This window comes from Sphaeramia orbicularis, chromosome 12, assembly GCF_902148855.1.
Source record: "Sphaeramia orbicularis chromosome 12, fSphaOr1.1, whole genome shotgun sequence".
Lineage (NCBI taxonomy): Eukaryota > Metazoa > Chordata > Actinopteri > Kurtiformes > Apogonidae > Sphaeramia > Sphaeramia orbicularis.
Window position 1 is genome coordinate 78,381,524 of NC_043968.1, and position 19,053 is coordinate 78,400,576.

At 37.8% G+C, this 19,053-nt stretch overlaps 1 protein-coding gene across 1 annotated transcript in view; it reads right to left on the bottom strand.

Moving 5' to 3' along the window:
* Window positions 1–19,053, bottom strand: part of cabp7b (calcium binding protein 7b) — a 75,011-nt gene that overhangs the window by 7,744 nt on the left and 48,214 nt on the right. Inside the window, exon 2 of the mRNA XM_030149846.1 lies at window positions 1,109–1,252. Coding sequence (XP_030005706.1) covers window positions 1,109–1,252 — 144 coding nt within the window. The remainder of the gene's footprint in view (window positions 1–1,108; window positions 1,253–19,053) is intronic.

Genomic DNA, 19,053 nt, shown 5'->3' on the forward strand with positions numbered 1-19,053 from the left:
ACACATACGCTGCCTTTTTTAAATTCTACTTTTCTTTTTAATCTAACTCAGGGGTGTCAAACTCATTTTGGTTCAGGGGACATATTTAGCCCAGTGGGCCGGACCAGTCAAATAATAGCATAATAACCTATAAATAATGACAACTCCTAATTTTTTTGTGCAAAAAATAACTTTAGATGATGAAACTATTTCTATCCAAAACAAAAAAGATGTGAATAACTGGAAAACAATGAAATTTCTGAAGAAAAATAAGTACAATTTTATCAGTATTATGCCTCAACTTATGATTTCTACATGTGCATTACAGATCAGATCTACCAAGGCACAAAACATCCAGAATAATGTTAAAATTGCACTTATTTTTCTTTAGACATTCCAGGTTGTTCATATTTATTCAGGTTATTGACATTTTATTGTTAAAGGATGTCAGAATTTGATGTTCTTTGCAATAAATCAATGAGAAAAAAATTAGTGTTGCCATTATTTAGAGGCATAATATCACATTATTTGTCTCACATTAAACCAAGAAGAACATTTGGAGTCATTACTTCTAGGTTATTATGCTATTATTTTTGAGTTTGATGCCCTTGACTGTTAATATCTTCAGGGTAATTTTTGCATTTTGCACTTTGTAAATTTGTCTCGTGGGCCAGATTGGAACCTTTGGTGGGCCGGTTTTGGCCCCCGGGCCATATGTTTGACACCTGTGATCTAACTTATTTTTACCTATTTACACCAGCCACAGATGGAAGGACTCTTGTCACTGACCCACTGCAAAAGAATAGTTTTCAGTGCTGCAAATGTTACAGTATTCTACAGTCTTTTTCCGGCTGCTGTTTTCACATATTTACTTGGAAGACCCAGAATCAGGGACATGAGGTCCATTTCTATATCAGTATTAAAAATTTTCTCTGATGCTATATTATTATGGTCTGTTGTGCATATTAGACCAGTGTGTGTTAGTGACACGTCCATGATAAGAACTGTTCCATTCTAAACCTGTGGAAACATGAGCTGATTCACTAAAAGGAACTAAACTTTGGTGAATGTAATGGGTTCATGAACCGTAATTAATCTTGTGGAAACAGAAAACCAGGAGGAGACGTACCGTCCATGTCCAGTCTTTGGATGATAACCTCCAGCTCCACCTCATTGGGCATGTAACCCAGCGAACGCATGGCCATCCCCAGCTCCTGCTTTGAGATAAAGCCATTTCCATCTCGGTCAAATACTTTGAAAGCCTCACGAATCTCTGTTGGAAAAAGACGGTTGTTGACTGTGTTATAAGGGAAGAACAACAAGGTGCAGGCCAGCATTCAGTAGTGTGATATGGGGGGGGGGGGGGGGGGGTTAGGGGGCGGTGCCAAAGCAAACAGGAAACACAGACAGTGACTAATGAGCTCAGATATCATCCACAGTGTGGGTCAGCTGACCTGAGGACAGTGCACTTTTATGGAGGACCTGTGGAGAGGAGGTCAACACCAGCATATGGGAACACTTTAGGATGGAGCTGGGGTTAGAATAATGTTAAAACAGAGGAGTGAGAGTCATTTAAAAAGACCTGCTGGTGTTCGTTTATGTTATGAATGAGTAATGCATTCATTCAATGAACGGACTCATGAATGTGTGGCTGAAAAAAAAGACAATGAAAATGAACAGATAATTGGATATCCAAATACTAAATGAACAAATGCACTGTTAAGCTCTTTCAACCCCCTTTCTTTCTTTCTTTCTTTCTTTCTTTCTTTCTTTCTTTCTTTCTTCTTTTTTTTTCTCCTTTGTATTGTGATTATTAATACTACTATGTGTGTATACATACACTGTAAAAAAACAAAACAAAACAAAAAACAATATTATTCTGGCAGCAGGGGTGCCAAAAAAAATACTGTTAAGTAATGGACATTAACCATCTCATAAAAATATGGTAATTTTCCATAATTAAAATACAGTTTTTTGCCCCTAACTTTACATGAGATTTTGCTTCTTTTTTTTTTTTTTTTTTTTGACTTTTTAATGTTTAATAAAGAATATTTACATGTATTAAAACAATCAAATTACCTATATATATATATATATATATATATATATATATATATATATATATATATATATATATATATATATAATTTTCATTGAGACTCAGTTGTACAATCCACTGATAAAAACTGTATTTGGACAATTTATCAGTGCTTATACATGTTATACATTCACAAAAATACATTTATTCAACATTTTTGTTGTGAAACCTCCTGTAATTACACAAGCTATTCCATTTCACAGCAGAATGCACGACGGTATTAAACTGAACTCTGTCAGGTGAAGGAGTAGATCTGAAAATAGCTGTCAATCAAACGGGATTCAGCCTTTAGACTGATCCTCCAATCAGCACGTGGAAGCCCGGCGTCCAGCCCAGCCGAACTCCGCCCACAGCTCCATTCACCCCCAGAGACGCCGGGCATCTGGGGGCGGGACAACATTGTGGCATTTATCCAATTACCGTCCAGTTTTGAGGCAATGAAAAAAAGTGTTCCACTCAGTCCCATTGAAGTGCATGGACGCTGAGCATCTACGGACAAATGCACTGAGCAGAGATCGAATGAGAAAACAGAGACACGGGAATGGAGGAGAAGTGAACAACATCGAGTCTGTTGATTTGTGATAAAGCTGATTCTGAACAAACTCATCTGTGAGATGAACGTGTTCTAACACATTTGTAGTCAATGAAATGTCAACACAACCGAACATATTTAACCATTTAATTTTAGTAATTTTGGGGGAAGCTGAGCTTCACTTGCAGTCTATGAGAAATCACCTCTGGTTAAAATATAATATTTATTTTGTTTAATTGTGCTTAAGCTCCTGAACACAAAGGTCCAACAGTAAAGCTGAGTGAAGTTAATTTCTTTTACTCATTAATCATTTCTCGGTGAATGTGAATGGACTCAAGGACACACAGGCAGAAGACAGGGAACACCAAAGGAGACACATACAAGTGGAAATGATAAAAGGTCATAAAGCCTCATTATTGCCTGTGACACATAAATCCTCATCAAAAGCTGGAGATGACTTGGAATTTTTTATCACCATGGAAAGAAATATTGGGTGTGCAGTCGTTTCAGCTCCAGAGAGAGCAACAAATACATTCTAATTAGATGTTTGAGGACCACGCACCGAGAAAGAGGCTCTGAATATTTCACAGCCATAAAGGAGACACATCTGAGACACACTGGGGCTGAGGTTCCTGCTTCTGTCTACTGTCCACAGTACTGTCCACCACAGACCTGTTCCATGTCCATCAAACACTTACTGTGGGCTGAATCCACTGATCTGCTGTATGTTTGTATGATGAACTGAAACTCCGAGGTAAGTCATCCATAAACATGTCCATTTGGCACCTTTTTCTCACCCTGCACATCACAATATTCTGTTTGAAGTGGTAAAAAGAGCAGTCACACATCAAAGACACAGAGCTGCACTTGCTCTTTTTGATGTAGGTCCTTGAATATACGAAAATTCTTGGTGCTTTGCTCCAAAGCCACGTGTTTTTACTTTTGACAGAACAAACAAATCACTAAACACGGAGAACACAGAACAGAAGACGTACACCAGCAGAATGAAAAACAACATGTGGAAAGTGACAACGATACATGATGCAGATAAGAGGAACGTCAAAGTGACTCATGAAGTGAAGCCTCTTCGACATAGTGTACAGGACAGGTGTCAAACATGTGGTCCAGGGGCCAAAACCAGCCCACCATAGGGTCCAGTCTGGCCCCTGGGATGAATGTGTGAAACACAAAAATTACACTGAAGATATGAACGATGAAGGATGTTTAAACCATTTTAGGTCGATTAAATCTAAAGTGGGTCAGAACTAGTAAAATACTATCAGAATAAACTACAAAGAATGAAAAAAGTAAATTTTTCTCTTTGTTTTAGTGTAAAAACAAAAAAGAGTAAAATTACACAAAAACGAATGAATGAATGAATGAATTTATTTCAAACAAATGAGTCTAAAATTGAGAAAAACATATACACACAAAAAAATAGACAGACAGACAGACAGACAGACAGACAGATAGATAGATAGATAGATAGATAGATAGATAGATAGATAGATAGATAGATAGATAGATAGATAGATAGATAGATAGATAGATAGATAGATAGATGGAGTGGACAGAAGTCTGTACTTTTTAAAACTTTTAAAATTACCTATTTAGAAATCTTTTTTTAACCTGTTTCTAAATCTCTTTCTGTTTGCCCTTTGCTTTATCTTTTGCTCCAGACTGGTATGTACAGACTTTTACATTTACAGACTAGCCTTTTACAAAACATGGGAATAACCTGAACAAATATGAACAAATGTCTTAATAGAAGTCAGTGTAATTGGACCAATATTCAGTCTGTTATTAAATGTGTGTTTTTGTAGATCGGCCGTATCTGTACGATAGAATGAACATGTATAAATGATAAACTAAGGTGTAATATTGTTAAATTATACTTATTTTTCTTCAGAATTTCCAGCTTGTTCATATTTGTTCATGTTATGTTCCAGTACAGGTCATAGATGTAAACATTTTCATTATGGAATTGTACTTAGTTCACTCGAAAACACAGAGAAAACTATCACATCATACTATCACATCAGTTCTGATCCTATTATTTACATTATTTTCCTGGTCCGTCCCACTTTAGATCAGATTAGTCTGGATGTGGAACCTGAACTAATATGAGTCTGACCCCCCTGGTCTACAGGATCACCTCTGATGTTCTGTGTTTTCTTGCTGTCATCTTACATCTGGGTCTATATGAACTTCATTTCAACTTCATATGTATTCAAAGCAGCTGATCAGAGCAGCTGCCGTCTCCTCTGGGAACACTCATCTGCATGCATGTATGTGAGCGTATAGGAAGGCACCACCTGGTATTTACATGTACAACCACCTCATCCATCATGTGCACACACTTTCCCTCAGAACAGTCTAGATTCAATGTCATGACCTCTGGAAGTCAGACACAGATAATGAATTCAGTGAGTAAACTGAGAAGAAGGACTATGGATGGTCCAAGGCCAGAAGGACTAATGATGGTTCCAGATTAGAAGGACTATTGATGATCCCAGACTAGAAGGACTACTGATGGTCCCAGACTAGGACTACTGATGATCCAAGACTAGAAGGACTAATGATGGTTCCAGATTAGAAGGACTACTGATGATCCAAGACTAGAAGGACTACTGATGATCCAAGACTAGAAGGACTACTGATGGTCCAAGACTAGAAGGACTACTGATGGTCCCAGACTAGAGGGACTAATGATGGTCCCAGACTAGAAGGACTACTGATGATCCAAGACTAGAAGGACTATTGATGGTTCCAGATTAGAAGGACTACTGATGGTTCCAGACTAGAAGGACTACTGATGGTTCCAGATTAGAAGGACTACTGATGGTCCCAGACTAGAAGGACTATTGATGGTCCAAGACTAGAGGGACTACACAGCAAATTCTGGTCTTTGGAATAAACTCCATGTGAGTTAATATCAACTCGATTTAAGTGTACATGTGAGACCATTGAAAACACTCTAGAGCAGGGTTAAAGTAACTCTTTTCAGAGAGTTGATCTTTTAACTCTTTTCAGGAGTTAACATTTAACTCTTCTGGGAGTTACAAAAACTAATCTCATGTAGAGTAAAACACAACTCTCACCTGGAATTCATTTTATGTGAACTCTGAAACTCTCAAAAAACACCATATGACTATTTTGTTTTTTTTTAAAGTGTGCTCAAACACATGCTGTATAGATGCTTATAAAGTGCTCTTGCAGGAAGTGCTTTCCAGGTGTCTGGGTTATGGCTCTGAAGTGAAATGGGATGTACGTCTATGGAGGCATGAAGCAGTGACAGCAGCAGTAATGATCTGGCACCGTACCAGAGCAGAGGAGGTGCTTCTATGGGCTCCTCATGCAGATGTGCTCCAGGTGTGACAGGTGCCAGCAGGTGAAGGTGATAATGAGTCTGAGGGAGGGGTCTGTGGCAACGCAGGAGTGCATCATGACTAGGGACGGGAATTGTTAAGAATTTAACAATTCTGATTCCATTATCGATTCTCTTATTGATTCTCACTGGGTGAGGGAATAAAAGAGTACAAACGGGTGTGTTTGCATTAACTGTCTTTTATATTTCCATCTCTGCACAGAAAATATAACATATACAGTATGTACAAATGATAATAACAGATGACGCTGGGCCGGTTTGGGGGGGGGGGTGTACAGTGAAAGTGAAACTAAAGACTCTTTACTAATTCCTCTATTTCCGCATTTCTACTATGTGGAACCGGTTCGACTTGGCTCGGCTTGTCTCCCGTTGTTGTGCACCTCATTTCCTTTCCCTTCTTACCTTTGGAAACTTGTATTTGAGGAGTTACAAAGTTTGTTGCCCACACCGGAACCAGAACCGGCCCAGCGTTCACTCTGCTGCTACATTCACAAGTGCCGCTGAGTATCAAATACGTGACATTCCTGTAAGTGATTCACATGCTGTGGACAAATGTTTGAGGATATTGGAGGGACTCCACCCTTTAGAAGACATGGAAGCTTTGCAAGTGTTCCAGGTAAGTGGACCTGGTGTCGTCTTTTTAGATCGTTTCTGCCCCAACACCATGTTGGCTACGTTCTGACCAAAACAATGCAGCGTACATGTGACGTCATCGTGCATGCACAACGAAGGCAGAATCGATAAGTAGAATTGTTAAGCAGGCAAACGATTCCAAGGAATTGAGCTACTGGGAACCGGTTCTCATAAAAGACCCGGTTCTCGATTCCCATCCCTAGTGACCACTGTGCATGAAAGGGTTAATTTGCATTTCACATATTCATCCCAGGGGCCGGACTGGACCCTTTGGCGGGCTGGATTTGGCCCCCGGGCCGCATGTTTGACACCTGTGATTTAAACCAAAACAGAAATGCAGTGAATGTTGACGAAGGGACACTGCTGAGTGCATTTAGTACATTTGGCTTTTATTGAACTGCGTCCTTGGTCACAGAATCACAGTAACCTTCCACTGCTGTGATGGTGCAAAGGCTCAATAATCTGAAACCAGGGGTATTAAAACCATACACTGTATATAATCAGCGCAGGGTTTTTTAATTAGTTCAGTATTTCCCCCCCGCAGACAAAGAGCCAACTGTATGACTAGAATTCTGAGGATCCATTTTTCACTCAACCATAGGAGAATAATTTTAGAGCACAGAGTGAAAATACAACAGTTTACAGCCTTTGGTGGAGAATACGCTGCTGCTCATGACAACTGTGACTGAGGTTTATGGCAGACTAGTCATTAAAAATTCAAAAGTGTGTCGTAGAAGAGTGGAGACACACACACATACGTCAACTATGTCCAGAGTGGAGTCAAGGGTAAAAACAAGGTCATCCCTGTGTCCACATGTGTAGAATGACAAATAAGGAGCACCAGACTCAACACATGTTTAGTAAAACCTTTGTGAAGAGGACAAAATGCTCCATGGAGACAGACTCTTTATGTCAGTAAAGATTCGATTTGGTTTCACTGTTTTAACCCTTTCATGCACAAATTATGAGAACCTTAATCAAAATTTTTTTCCTGAGCATTTTTATTCCTCTTTAGGCATGAAAAAAGCAATGCGACTGAAAATTTTCTTCTGAAAAATAAATAAAAATAAATAAATAATATAAAAATAATTGAAAAAAAAAACAACAAAAACATAAAAATAAATAATAATGAAAAATAAAAATTCTTATGAACCTATTTTTCATGAAGTTGCAAAAGTGTCCACTCGGCTGGACACCACATGTTTAATTTTTGACGCACAGAAACATGTATTTACTGATAAATTGAGTGAAAACTATGGGGAGGGCTTGTAATTCTGGGGGTTTATGATCAGGAGAGATCTACATAATGTTACCAATTCATGTCAGAAAAGATATGTAGTGTCTTAAAACTTTAATAAAGATATGTGTAAAAAAAAAAAACAAAACAAAAAAACAACGAAAAGAACAACAAAATCCATGAATATACAAGAGAACAGCTGTAGAGTAGCTGTCCACTGTAGTGACCACTATGCATGAAAGGGTTAAGATGAAATCTGTCATGATGGTAGATTTGAAGACGATGTGACTGGAAGGAAGAGACTGTTCAAGCTGAGAGCGGTGGGACAAAAAAAACAAACAAAAAAAGAACGAAACAGGACCAAAGCTCCTGTAGTCTAACAGCATATTTAAACGCATTCACTGACATTTGTTTGACCTATCAAGGTCACTCAAGGTCAAAGGTCATGACACCAAATGAAAGCCCAAATGTGACTTCTTATCTATTACCAATAGTTATAATAATTATATCAATATCTTCAACTGTTTGCAACTTTTAACACTTTGAAATGTGTTCCATTATAAACCAATGGGGATTTAGAAAAAATTCAAAAAGCAATATTTCTCCATTCTTTGAACAGACTTGGTAGAACTTACCCCAAAGATGTTCCACAACAAATATAAAGTCATTCTGACTGATGGTTTAGGAGGAGAAGATTCGTAAAAAATTGTTTATGGATGACGGACTAAAAAAAGCATTTTAAAAACAAACTGTTCATAATTAAAATCACAGAGGACACATTCGTTTCCACAGGCCTAGTGGTCAACTGACAGAATAGACCACAGGTGTCAAACATGCGGCCTGGGGGCCAAATCCGGCCCGCCAAAGGATCCAATCCACAAATCCATCCTGATCTGTGAAATACAAAAATGACACTGAAGATATTAACAATCGAGGATGTCAAAATCATTTTAATTCAGATTCCACATACAGACCAATTAGATCTCAAGTGGGTCAGACCAGTAAAATACTATCATATTAAACCTATAAATAATGAAAACAGCACATTTTCTCTTTGTTTTAGTGTAAAAAAGTAAAATTACATGAAAACGTTTATATAAAACAACTGTTATTTTACAAAAAATGTGAATAACCTGAAATGTCTTAAGATAAGTAGATGCAATTGCACCAATATTCTGCCTGTTATTAAATGTTTTGTGTATTTGTAATTATAATGTAAGTTGTAATGCACACGTGTAAATGAAAAACTGATAATCTGAGGCAGAATGTTGTTAAAATTGCAGTTGTTTTTCTTAAGACGGTTCCAGTTGTTCGTGTTATTCAGATTTTTGTGGATGTTAACATTATCATGATTTAATTTTACTTTTTCCACTGTTATTATTTTACTGGTCCGGCCCAATTCAGATCATGTTGGGCTGAATGTGGCCCCTGAAATAAAATGAGTTTGACACCCCTGGAATAGACGATCCAACGATGGAGAGTTTAGCATAAAGGGCAGATGTTAAGTGTCTTTTTTTGATATAATAATAATTGAAGCTGGGGTTGAACCAGAGTCAGTATCTGAGAAAAACCATCTGCAACAAAAATGAACTCACCTGAGGTCAAGATTTGAGCTTTTAGATCTGTAAAATATTAATAGTATAGTGTTTTTGTATTGGTGTTTCCCTGTGCCTTCATCATGGGTCATGCACAAATCAATCAATCAATCAATCAATCAGTCACTCCATCCATCCAGCCATCCATCCATCCATCCATCCATCCATCCATCCATCCATCCATCAAATGTTATTTATTCAGTGCCAAATCATAACTTCCTCAAATTCCGTTTAAAACCGCTGTGAAGACTCTGCTCCAGAGTGACTGTAATTTTCCACAGTGGACACATTTCTAACCTTGGTATGTCATGGAATTCTATTTGTTGAAAATGTACTTTTGTGCAGCTTGTAAACATTTTTTTTTAATACTTTAAATTGCAGTTGTAAATAACCTTTGAAATCTGCAGATATTTATGTGTATGGGTATGTTTTTTGCTATGTGAAAATTATCCATCCATCCATCCATCCATTTTCTTCCGCTTATCCAGGGCCGGGTCGCGGGGGTAACAGTCTAAGCAGGGATGCCCAGACTTCCCTCTCCGCAGACACCTCCTCCAGCTCTTCCGGGGGGACCCCGAGGCATTCCCAGGCCAGCCGAGAGACATAGTCTCTCCAACGTGTCCTGGGTCTTCCCCGAGGTCTCCTCCCGGTGGGACATGCCCGGAACACCTCCCCAGGGAGGCGTCCAGGAGGCATCCGAAACAGATGCCCGAGCCACCACAGCTGGCCCCTCTCGACGCGGAGGAGCAGCGGCTCTACTCCGAGCTCCTCCCTGGTGACTGAGCTCCTCACCCTATCCCTAAGGGTGCGCCCAGCCACCCTGCGGAGGAAACTCATTTCGACCGCTTGTATCCGGGATCTTGTCCTTTCGGTCGTGACCCAAAGTTCATGGCCATAGGTGAGGGTAGGAACGTAGATTGACCGGTAAATCGAGAACTTCGCCTCTCGGCTCAGCTCCTTTCTATGTGAAAATTAAAGAAATAAAAAATAATAAAAACAAAAGTTCTCTCATTTACATGTAGAGCGGGTCCAAACCAGACTCTGAAACCAAATGAGGTTTTTATTGATTAATCATTTATACATGAGAGTGGTTAATCTTTAAGTCCCATTATTAAAGAAACCATCTTATTCTTATTCTTATTTTTATGTTTATTTTTATTTTTATTTTTATTGTGATTGTTATTCTTACTAATTACCAATATTCTTGAAAACTAATGAAATTCAAGTATAAATTAAGTGCTTTATAAATGTTTCTGATCAGGTTTTCTGAGACAAATTAATGGGGTGAAAAAACAAAAACAAACCAGCAGGTATTCCCCTTGTGATGGTGCTGCAGTCGGGTTCGTCTGCAGCTACAGTGTGTGTGCAGATGGATGCCACAGCGCCGTTCCCTCCTACTGTGTGAAAAATGAAGCCAAATTCCACAGTCACAGGAACTGTACCACGCCCATGTGAGGCAGGTTTTATCTAGAGTGTAATGTAGAGATGAAGTCACTGACCAGGCACTTCATAGACTCTTAACTGAACATCTGTGACCCAGTGATTGGTTATTATAGCTGTCAATCACCTCATTTTATAACTTCAAGTAATTTAATAAAAACTGATCAGAAAGCTGAGGGGTAACACTTTACTTGAAGGTCTAGTTTATAATGCATTAAGCACACATTCATAAGACATTATAATGCATAATAAAAGTCATTACAACAGTTTATGATCATGTGCAACAAGTTATACCAAGGTTATTAAAGTATTATAAGTGTAGGCATAATGTATTATAAATTCAGCTTTCATAATGTTTTATACATCCATACCAAAGCAGTGTGAAGGAGTTTATTTTTTTAGGTGGAGAACTTTTGTTAGGTTTTTTTTCACTGGTCCCTATACCCATGTATTTTAGGGATTTCATATTTATTTTAAAAAAAAAAAGTGTGTGTTTGAATTAACAAAGATTTAGAGCTGCCACATTATTTTTTACTTATGTATAAAGCAACATGTAACACTTCTATTTACTGTCTCTGTTCTTTTAATGTTTTGTTTTTGCAAAATAGAGTTATTAAGAACACTTTGATGTATAATTTTTGACTTACACTTTACTTAGAGTCATCATACTTGTGTTATAATATTATACAACTGATAATGTGTTACGAAACCCAGGACTTGAGATTCTTCCTACAAACACTTGTCACTTTGGTATGGATGTATAAAACATTATGAAAGCTGAATTTATAATAGAATATGCCTACACTTATAATACTTTATTAACTTTGGTATAAGTTGTTTTACATGATCATAAACTGTTGTAATGATTTTTATAATGCATTATATACAAATTTGCTGTGTACACCTACACCTGGGGTCTAGTCTGGTCTGCTGCGGTACACCTATACCTGCACAGCAAATTTGTGGGGTAAAATAATCTGGAGTTAGGTAAAAAAGAGTGAAAGAGTTAAATTTCTGGAGTTCATTCTGTTAGTTTAACTCCAGCTTGCGTCTTTGATGGTGTCATTTTTTGGGGTACATTTACCAGGTGTTGAGGAGCATGATTGAACACCATAATGGGGGTTGATTTCTGGACAGAGCAACAGAGCAGACCAGTGTGCTCATGGACGTCATATGAGGTGTCGTATAAGTACCATTTTACTTCTGAAACAAGGCTATTTATTAGGCTGGAAGTAACTTTTCTGTCAGCTCTGTCAGTATCATAATGTGTATATTTCTGTTCGGACCAACTTGCTGACCAGCTGCTAAAATTAGCTCTTGCTGCAAACTTAGAACGTCAGACATTCTAATTTTAGCTCAACGGCTTCTTGTATTGTAGTCTGAGGTAATTCATACAATTCATACAAGAGCTGAGAGCAAAGCTATTGAACAAATAGTAAGTGTCATGATGCACTCCTGCGTTGCCACAGACCCCTCCCTCAGACTCATTATCAACTTCACCTGCTGGCACCTGTCACACCTGGAGCACATCTGCATTAGGAGCCCATAGAAGCACCTCCTCTGCTCTGGTACGGTGCCAAATCATTACTGCTGCTGTCACTGCTTCATACCTCCATAGACGTTCATCCCATTTCACTTCAGAGCCATAATCCGGACACCTGGAAAGCCCTTCATGCAAAAGCACTTTATAAGCATCTATACAGCATGTGTTTGAGCACACTTTAAAAAAAAACAAAAAACAACTAGTCATTATATGGTGTTTTTTGAGAGTTTCAGAGTTCACATAAAATGAATTCCAGGCAAGAGTTGTGTTTACTCTACATGAGATTAGTTTTTGTAACTCCCAGAAGAGTTAAATTTTAACTCCTGAAAAGAGTTAAAAGATCAACTCTCTGAAAAGAGTTACTTTAACCCTAGAGTGTCTAGGGTGTTTTCAATGGTCTCACATGTACACTTAAATCGAGTTGATTTTAACTCGCATGGAGTTTATTCCAAAGACCAGAATTTGCTGTGTACCGCACCAGACTAGACCCAGGTGTAGGTCTACCGCACCAGACTGGGCCAAGGTTATTATCGTTAACGAAAACTAACGAAATGATGAAAACTAGAATTGTAAAAACATTTTCGTTAACTGAAATAAATAAAAACTCCAATTAAAAGAAAAAAACGATAACTAACTGAAACTGTATTGTCTGCTTACAAAACTAACCAAAACCCTGGATAAAATTCCCTTCATTTTTGTTTTTGTCAGCATCAGATTGATATAAAATCAATTTATTTCCCTCAAGCAATTTTAGCTGCTGGCACCATATGATATTTAACGGTCTGTCACTGCTCGTCACTTGTCGTTTAGAGTCGTCTTCTCGTCCTAACTCTACCTGGAAACATGGAGACTAAAGTTGGGAGAAAGCAGCAGAGTCCTGTCTGGGATTTATTTGAATTCGAAGGTGAAGAAGATAAAAGATATAAAGAAACTAAAACTAAACTAAAACCAAACAATTAGAAAATAATGAAAACTAATAAAAACTAGCAAACGTGCTCTAAAAACTAATCAAAACTAACTGAATTAGAGATAAAAAGTCAAAACTAAATAAAACTAAACTATAATGAAAATCCAAAACTATTATACCCTTGGACTAGACCCCAGGTGTAGGTCTACCACCAGACTAGACCCCAGGTGTAGGTCTATATGGACCAACATAACCAGGTAGGGGACATAGTGGACATAGAGGGTTCTTAACTTCAGCACCAGGATACATTTCTTCAAAGACCTTTCATTGCTCTGACTCTCACCACAGTGTTTATTTGATCAGCTCCGTTCATTCCAGATCCAGATCTGATGAGGCAGACTGTCTTTTACTGTTGGACTGTGTTTGTGAATGTTGCACACAGATGCGCTGTGCAGTCATCCATCAGAGGTTCTACCTAAACCTGTCACAGATCTGTGTTTGTGAACATGTCCAGCTCCGTCCTGTCAGCAGCAGAGTCAGTGGGCTGCAGTGGACATGTCCATGTGTCTGTCTGTGATGTTGACGGTCCTCTAAGGCCTGGATGAGACCAGCTAAAGCAGGGGTCTCAAATATGCGGTCCGGGGGCCAAATGTGGCCCGCCAAAGGTTCCAATCCAGCCCGTGGGATGAATTTGCAAAGTGCAAAAATTCCACAGTCAAGGCTGTCGAACTCATTTAGTTCAGGTTCCACATACAGACCAATAAGATCTACAGTAAAATACTAGCATCATAACTAAGGATGGGAATCGAGAACCAGTTCTTTTTGAGAACCAGATCCCAATAGCTTGATTCCTTGGAATCGTTTGCCTGCCTGCTTAACAATTCTACTTATCGATTCGTATCACCTTCGTTGCACATGCGCAATGACATCACGCGTACGCTGCCGCATGGTTTTGGTCAGAACGTAGCCAACATGGCGTTGAGGCAGAAACGGTCTAAACAGACGACACCAGGTCCACTGGAACACTGTCAAAGCTTCATTTCTTCAAAAGGGAGGAATCCCTCCAATCTGCTCAAATATTTGTCCACAGCATGTGATTCATTTACAGGAATGTCACGTATTTGATACACTACTTAGCAGCGCTTGTGAATGTAGCGGCAGAGTGAACACCGGGCCCAGTTCCGGTTCTGGTACAGGCAACAAACGTCGTACCCCCTCAAATACAAGTTTCCGAAGGTAGGGGAAAGGAAATGAGCTGCACAACAACTGGACACGAGCCGAGCCGAGCCGAGTCGAACTGGTGCGATGTAGTGGACATGCAGCAATAGAGGAATTAGTAAAGTGTCTTTAAGTTTCACTTTCACTGCACGCTGCCACCGCCCTGCGCCCCCCCCCCCCCCGAACCGGGCCCGGCGTCATCTATTATTATTATCTGTCCATACTGTATATGTTATATTTTCTGTGCAGATGGGAATATAAAAGACAGTTACTGCTAACACACCTGTTTGTACTCTTTTATTCCCTCACCCAATGAGAATCGATAAGGAATCGGATTAATAAGCAACATCGATAATGGAATCGGAATCGTTAAATTCCTAACGATTCCCATCCTTAATCATAACCTACAAAAAATAATGACTCCATTTTTTCTTCTCGGTTTGATGTGAAAAAATAATATTATATTATGCCTATAAATAATGGCAACTTCAAAGTGCAAAAAATAATATTAAATTATGAAAATATTTACATTTACAAACTATCCTGTAACAATAAAATGTGAATAACCTGAACAAATATGAACAACCTGAAATAGATAAAGAAAATTAAGCACAATTTTTAACAATTTTCTGCCTGTTACTAAGTGTTTTGTGCCTTTGCAGATCCGATCCATAATGCACATGTAGAAATGTTGAGTTGAGGCAGAATATTGTTAAAATTGCACTTATTTTTCTTGAGAAATTTCAGTGTTTTCAGGTTATTCACATCTATTTTGTTTGGATAGTTTATAAAAGTAAGTATTTTTATAATTTAATGTTTTTTGTTTTTTTTTACACTAAAATAAAAACAAAAATTTGGAGTTGTCATTATTTATAGGTTATCACGCTATTTATTTTTACTGGAGATTAAATCGGGCTGAATGTGGCCCCTGACAGAAAATGAATTGGAGACCCCTGAACTAAAGGGTGGGAAAATGAAACCACAAAGGATGATTTTATGCTAAACTGCTTTAAGACTCTACCGAGGCACAGGAGATATGACCAATGCATCACATTGTGTAATCCAAGAGCAAAATGAAATATTGACTGATAATTTCATGGCAGGTCGTTCCAACAGCTGTCACCTGAAGCGCGGCGCTGATGGTGTTTTTGACGGTAAACAAGCCTATGGATGTGTGTTTGTTCTTCAGTATGCAGCTGCTTGTTGAAGCTTATTTGTCCTAGTGTTAGATTAAAAACCTTTGTCTTTCATTCATCATCTTCGACAAACAGCTGTCCTCCCCCTGCAGCTCACTGTTCATATCCTGGCTTCATCCCAACATCTCCCTCAGATCACCTCCAGCACTCGAGGCACATTCCAATCCTACGCCTCTATATTCTAGTTTGTTTTAACCTGATGTCCTACCATGAAAAAGCACAAATCTGCCAAACCTGTGATTCCGCTGCCCTTCCACGTGAGTTCAAACGGAACACGACCTTTCCAACTGACCAGCAGAATGATGTCCACTGCAGCTAAAAGCCTCCATGAAAACAGTCTGGGATCCAATCTGATGCCAAGACACCAGCAGCTAAATGTTGGCAGCGTGTCAGCGCCACTGGCCCCAGCACAAAGGCCACGGATTTCCCACCGAAATAACTGGGGAAATCCCAAATAATGGCTTCGAGCCATAAGACGTGTGTGTGACGCCAAGAAGACCTGAGCAGAAAAATGACTGTTTTTATGAGGGACACCTTTATCTAATATGTATGACTTTATTTAATGGTTTAAAACAGGGGTGTCAAACTCATTTTCTTCCGGGGGCCACATTCAGCACAATTTAACCCTTTCATGCACAGTGGTCACTCCAGTGGACAGTTCTTCTCCAGCTGTTCTCTTGTATATTCATGGTTTGGTTGTTTTAGTTCCATATCAGCCAACACAATGGACTCTTATGCATCATCCCATACACTGACATTCATACTGTTACTGTAATTTTGCTGTTCTTGGTAAACCTGATCTGCAGTAACATGCTCTAAATCAGTTGCTAATTGTTATTAGCCTGTAATTAACAGTTTTCTTAATCAAAAAGGGTTTTTTTGCATTTATCCCCATGAAGTTAGTAAGAACTAGTATTAGAGTATGTTAAAATGTGAGAAAACGTCAGATTATCTGCATGAAAAATGTTTTTGTTTCATAGTTTTTCTTCTTCCAACTCCTTTTCGAGTGTAGATGAATGATTTTGGAATTTTGAATTTGCATGTATTCTGTAAATGCTCGAAATAAACAAAAAATAATGAATGAATGAATAGTTTTCACATAGTATATGACTTTCTAATGATGGGTTTAAAATACATGTTTCTTTGCTTCAAAAATTAAATGCATGGTGTCCAGTTGAGTGGACGTGTTTGTAACTCCATGAAAAATAGGTTCATAAAAAAATGAAAAAAAAAAAAAAAAAAAAAAAATCAATTGCATTGTTTTTTTATGCCTAAAGAGGAATAAAAAGACTCAGGAAAAAAAAATCTCAACTAAGGTTCTCATAATTCATGCATGAAAGGGTTAATCTGAAGTGGGCCAGACCAGTAAAATAATAGCATGATAGCCAATAAATAATGACAACTCCAAATTGTGTTAGTGCAAAAAATAACATTCAGTTATGCCAATATTTACATTTCCAAACTATTCAAACAAAAAGGATGTTAATAACCTGAAAAAAAATGAAATTTGTTAAGAAATGTAAGTACAATTTTATGCCTCAACTTATCATTTATAGCATAGGTGTCAAACATGCGGCCCGGAGGCCAAAACCAGCCCGCCAAAAGGGTCCAATCCGGCCCGTGGGATGAATTTGCAAAGTGCACAAATTACACTTAAGATATAAACAATCAAGGATGTCGAAGTTGTTTTTGTTCAGGTTCCACATACAGACCAATGTCATCTCATCTAAAATAATAGCATAATAACCTACAAATAATGACTCCAAATTTTCGTAGTTTAATGTGAAAAACATAATATTACATTACATCTATAAATAAGTAATGACAACTCCAATTTTTTCTCTTTGTTTCAGTGTAAAAACTTACAGTAAATGATGGAAATATGAACATTTGTCCATTTATCCTTTAACAATAAAATGCGAAAAACCTGAACTTTTGAAAGTGAAATTTTAACATTATTCTTCCTGTTATTAAATATTTTGTGCCTTTGTAGATCCAGTCCATAATATGCTTGTATAAATGGTAAGTTGAGGTGTAATATTGTTAAAATTGCACTTATTTTTCTCAAGAAATTTCTTTTTTTTTCAGGTTATTCACATCATTTTTGTTTGGATAGTTTGCAAATGTACATATTTTTATAATTTAATTTTGATTGCACTAAAACAAAGAGGAAAAATGTACAGGTTTTTATGCTATTGTTTTACTGGTCCGGACCACTTAAGATCAATTTGGGCTGAATGTGGCTCCTGAAAGAAAATGAGTTTGACACCCCTGATTTATAGACTACGTGTGCATTACAGATCAGATCTACAAAGGCACAAAACATTTAGTAACAGGCAGAATATTGTTAAAATTGCACTTAATTTTCTTTAGACATTTTGGGTTGTTCATATTTGTTCAGGTTATTCATATTTTATTGTTATGGAATAGTTTCCTTATGTAAATTTTTCATAATTTTAATGGTTTTTTTTTGCACTAAATCAAAGAGAAACAAATTGATGTTGTCATTATTTATAGGTTATTATGACATTATTTTTGAACTGTTCTTAGTTGTACAAATTATTGTAATTATTTTGGTGCAAATTTCAGATTTGTACGGAGCCCCTTTGGTGACATGAGTCATTATTACTAAAAGGTTGATGATATATCGTTTTTCTGGATTTATTTTATCAGTTTGTCAAAGGCCAAATAAACCATGTTGAAAGTTTAATTTACATGAAGGGTCAATTTAGGTGTTTCTGAAATTAATTAAATCAATCTTAAATACATGTGAGTAGGTGCAGTCTCAAAATAAATGACATGTTTGCAGTGATCTGTTGTATCTGTGCTTCATTTCGCTTTATGGGTGTGTGATGTTTGTAACAGTAGCAGTGGAGCTGACACGGATCCAATTCATCCTGTTTATGTTTCACACACACATCTATTATATTATAGCAGTAGTCACTCAAGGGCGTTTGGATGTGTTAAGTGCCAATGAATCTAACTATCTAAACTGTTCATCTTCTGAGAGGGGCGTAGTTATTCTGGAGCCTATCCCGGAAACCAGTGGGTGGAGGCGGGGTTTACTCTGGATGAGTCACCAGATCATCACAGCCGACAATTAGAGACGAACCTCCAATCACTGTCACATTCAGACCTATGAGCGATTTAGATTAAACTAAACTAACTAAAAACATATGTATGTAGGTATGTATGTATGTATAGTTTTCATGTGTGTGTTTTTTTTTTCTTCCTTCCCTCACACCTCCCTCCTTCAGGTCATTAAAGTGACTGTACGAAGCTGTGTA